The sequence below is a fragment of the Nestor notabilis genome, unplaced genomic scaffold (genome assembly GCF_000696875.1).
Source record: "Nestor notabilis isolate BGI_N333 unplaced genomic scaffold, ASM69687v1 scaffold25894, whole genome shotgun sequence".
Lineage (NCBI taxonomy): Eukaryota > Metazoa > Chordata > Aves > Psittaciformes > Psittacidae > Nestor > Nestor notabilis.
The window spans coordinates 9,197-12,481 of record NW_009925545.1 but is presented as its reverse complement, the minus strand read 5'-3'; the positions used below and the strand labels follow the sequence as shown (position 1 = coordinate 12,481).

Sequence of the window (3,285 nt, the reverse complement as noted above, 5' to 3'; positions counted from 1 at the left end):
GGGGTGTGTGGCGCCGTGTGTTGTGGTGGAGGGCCCCCCTGCCGATGGCAGGGGTTGGAGCTGGAGGAGCTTTAAGCTCCCTTCAACCCAAACGAGGCTGGGATTCTGTGATTTACTCCAGCTCAGTGTTTTCCTTTCACTCTTTTCTGCCCACCTCTTGGTTCCTAAGAGCATTCAGCGGAGGCTTTGAACTCCAGTGGGCAACACACCTCTTCCATTCCTCTTCCATCACTACTTCAGGCCCCAGCGTTTTATGCTGAGCCGCTACTCACAGTTCAGTCCCTGACCAGGCTTGGGAGAGAGGGATAAGGATTTTCACAAGCTATAATAAATCAGGAGCCAAAGCTGATCCTGGGGAGGAAGGGAGAGTGGCCTGGCCTGTCTCTTGTAACCTGCTCACAGAAATGCCCCTGCTCTGGGGGAATGAACTCGGCTGAAGAACAGCTTCTTGCTTTAATTGCAACACGCTTCTGAACCATGAAGGCAGTTGCAACTCCTTGGGTGGAGCTGTATGAAATGCAGGACATGAGAAGAGCCTGTGCCATCGTTTGTGATCCCTTCCATCATCTTCCAGAGACAGCAGCCTTAAAAAACAACTTCAGAAATAGTTTATTTGTTTTGGCAAAAAACTAGAGTAACAAACTTTATCTGGGTTCAAGTACAGGTTATAAACACAAGAAGGACCTGTGGCCAGCACCACTGCTCCACCTCCAGCACCCATGGTCCTTGGAAAGGTCAAACTAAAAGCCTTAACTACACCTCCAAAACCCAACTCCACGGAAGGGAGAGCGCTGCTGCAAGAGCAGGGCAGAGTCACACAGCCATGAATCGAGGGGAGCCAAGCTTTTACCTGTCAGTCAGGGAGGGCAGAACAGCAAGGGAATGGAAGGCTGGAGAATTCTGTACGTGATGTTCAAAGAGGAGGCATGAGCAGGAGGGTTCTGCATGACAATCAACTTACTTAGTTTTCCTGTGTGCCAGGGTCAGCCACTGAGAACAAGCTGGTGCGAGTGGCTGGTGCTGTGAATCCAGCCCAGCTCACAGGAGGCTCAGCTGCATGTGCTGGGGGTGAAGAAAGCTGGTGCATTGTAAAGGGGCACACGTGGGCTGGTGACCCAGGCAGCCCTGGGAGGAGAGGCTGGAACTCCCTGTCTGGCACTCGGAGTGCTTGGGATCAAGGAAGAGGAGCCTCCGAAGCGCACTCCAGGACTGGAAGAGAAGAACCCGGTGCTGCAGAGAACAGCCAGTGCAGCGGCTGTGCCTGGAATGGAATCAGGTCATCTTCCACCTCACAGCAGGAACTAAATTTAAGAACATCAGCCCTTTATTTCCCTCCCACTGTCAAAACTTACCCTGTGACAACTCTGAGGAGCTCTAAGAGAATGCCTCCAACTAAGAGCTGCCCACCTCCCTGTAACTCTAAGGCACCTTAAAGGAGAAAGAACCAAAGAGGGTAGGGACGTGCAGCCTTCAACTGTGATATGAGGAAAACAGTGATTTTTAGAAGCACATCAACAGAGACCATAATGACACAGACTCGCTCAACCCACTGCTGTGATCTACCAGTGCTCAGCTGTTACAGCTGGGGCTCTGGGCACAGCACCATCCGGAGGACTCCACAGTTCCTTGGGGCTGATCCTTTTCCAGCTCAGGTCTGTCCATTTGTTTCCAGGCTACTTCTTAAGTAAACAGGCAGCTGAAGTTCCTTCCCAAGGACCTGTAAACTCTTCTATGTGTAACATTCGTCACCTTTTATGAGCACAACCAATAAATTACAATGTCCAGAAAGCTCCTCCAGAAGCAGGCGTAGTCCCTGTTTCCCTAGAATTCCCAGTCATCCACATCCAGCTGCTCCAGGTTTGATACCAGCCCAAAAATGCCACTGGGATCCTGGGGCCTTGTTCCTTCCAAGTTGGTGATTGGGGTGACAGGGCGCAGAAGTTCGGGGAGTGCTTCGGAAGCGCGACGCTTGATCTGCACACACAGGAGAGAACTGAGGTGCTGAGCTGCCTCCCCACGCTGCCACAGCACAATCCAGCACCAACGTGGCTACAGGCAGAAGCAAGGCCCGGGTCACCTCAGTCTGGTCTCATTAAGGACCAGGTTAGGACTGCCCTAAGCCTCTGGGTGACAACTGTTCCGGGGTACAGGACAGGCAGGTTTATATCCTCTGGTCAGGTAAGGACCTTGAGAACAGCCCATCCACCTCCCAGGAGAACTGGAGGACCAAACTGCACTACAGTTACTCACCCAACTAATCTAATCCTTTCAGATCACAGGAAACTCAGCAACTGGACGTTCCCCCGTTGCACAGGTTCAGTGACAACAAAACAACTACAGAAAAGCCACTGTTCTTTGTCTGCCAGTTGAACAAGTTCCTTACCTGCTTGAAAAAGGGGTGGTTGAGCAGAGTGCCAGCGCTCGGCCTGTGGGAGGGAGTGAGGATCAAGTAAGTACACAAGAAAACGTGTCAGTGTTTGAAGTTAGGGAGTGGTAGTGGGAGAAGAGACCAGGGTCCTTCCTGCCTCTCTCATTTATCAGCTGTAGGACGTTTCCCTTTTGAAACGAGGAGCACTGTTTATGCTGACATGTTTTGTGCCAGCACCTTCACAAGTTACTGATGTGCACATCCCAGCATTTGGTCAAGTTTCTGAACAGGGAGGTGTGCTGGAAAGGTTTGTCATGGAGAAAGACAACTTCAGGCTCACTACAGAGGAAAATACAGTTCTTGGTCACCTCCCCTTGTCATCTCTGCTGTCTGAACAGCAGACATTGGCAGTGATGGAAACTGGCTGAACACAGTCTCACAGGGACCAGAAATTCAAGTTGTTCAGTATATTTTCCTGCCATGTAGCACCACTCTACCCCTCAAAGAAGACTGCAAAGTAGTTCTTCAGGTTCTCTTACAGAATCTTGACTCATGAGCACTTACAGAAAGTGCTCAAAGTATTAACACTGCTCTTCTTCTACATGCTTGGGCTGCTCCTCTCAATGTACAGAGCACAACCTCACTCCACTCCACTTTGGGAATGAAAACCTCAAACCACCTCTGCTGGCTTTCATGGTTTAAGCAGCCCTGGACTAGTGCAGGTCTGTGAAGCTGCTTTCCCCTGGCTTTACCTGAAGTCGGGGTTCCGCTGGAGGCACTGCTCTACGAAGTTATGGAAGCAGGTGGAGAAGGTCCGAAGATAAGGGTGCAGGGTTGGCTCTCCATTGGCTGCTCTCACATTGCTGACAGCCATGTTCTCACCCATCCCATAATTAGCACTCGAACGGGAGGTCTTC

General features: G+C 51.0%; 1 protein-coding gene across 1 annotated transcript in view; it reads right to left on the bottom strand.

The window, feature by feature from the left end:
• Window positions 1-1,821: 1,821 nt before the first annotated feature.
• The window catches only part of STRADA (STE20-related kinase adaptor alpha), a 10,653-nt gene continuing 9,189 nt past the window's right edge, over window positions 1,822-3,285 (bottom strand). Inside the window, 3 exon segments of the mRNA XM_010013120.1 lie at window positions 1,822-1,974; window positions 2,384-2,426; window positions 3,121-3,285. The exon segment at window positions 3,121-3,285 is cut by the window's right edge and continues 32 nt beyond it. Coding sequence (XP_010011422.1) covers window positions 1,822-1,974; window positions 2,384-2,426; window positions 3,121-3,285 — 361 coding nt within the window.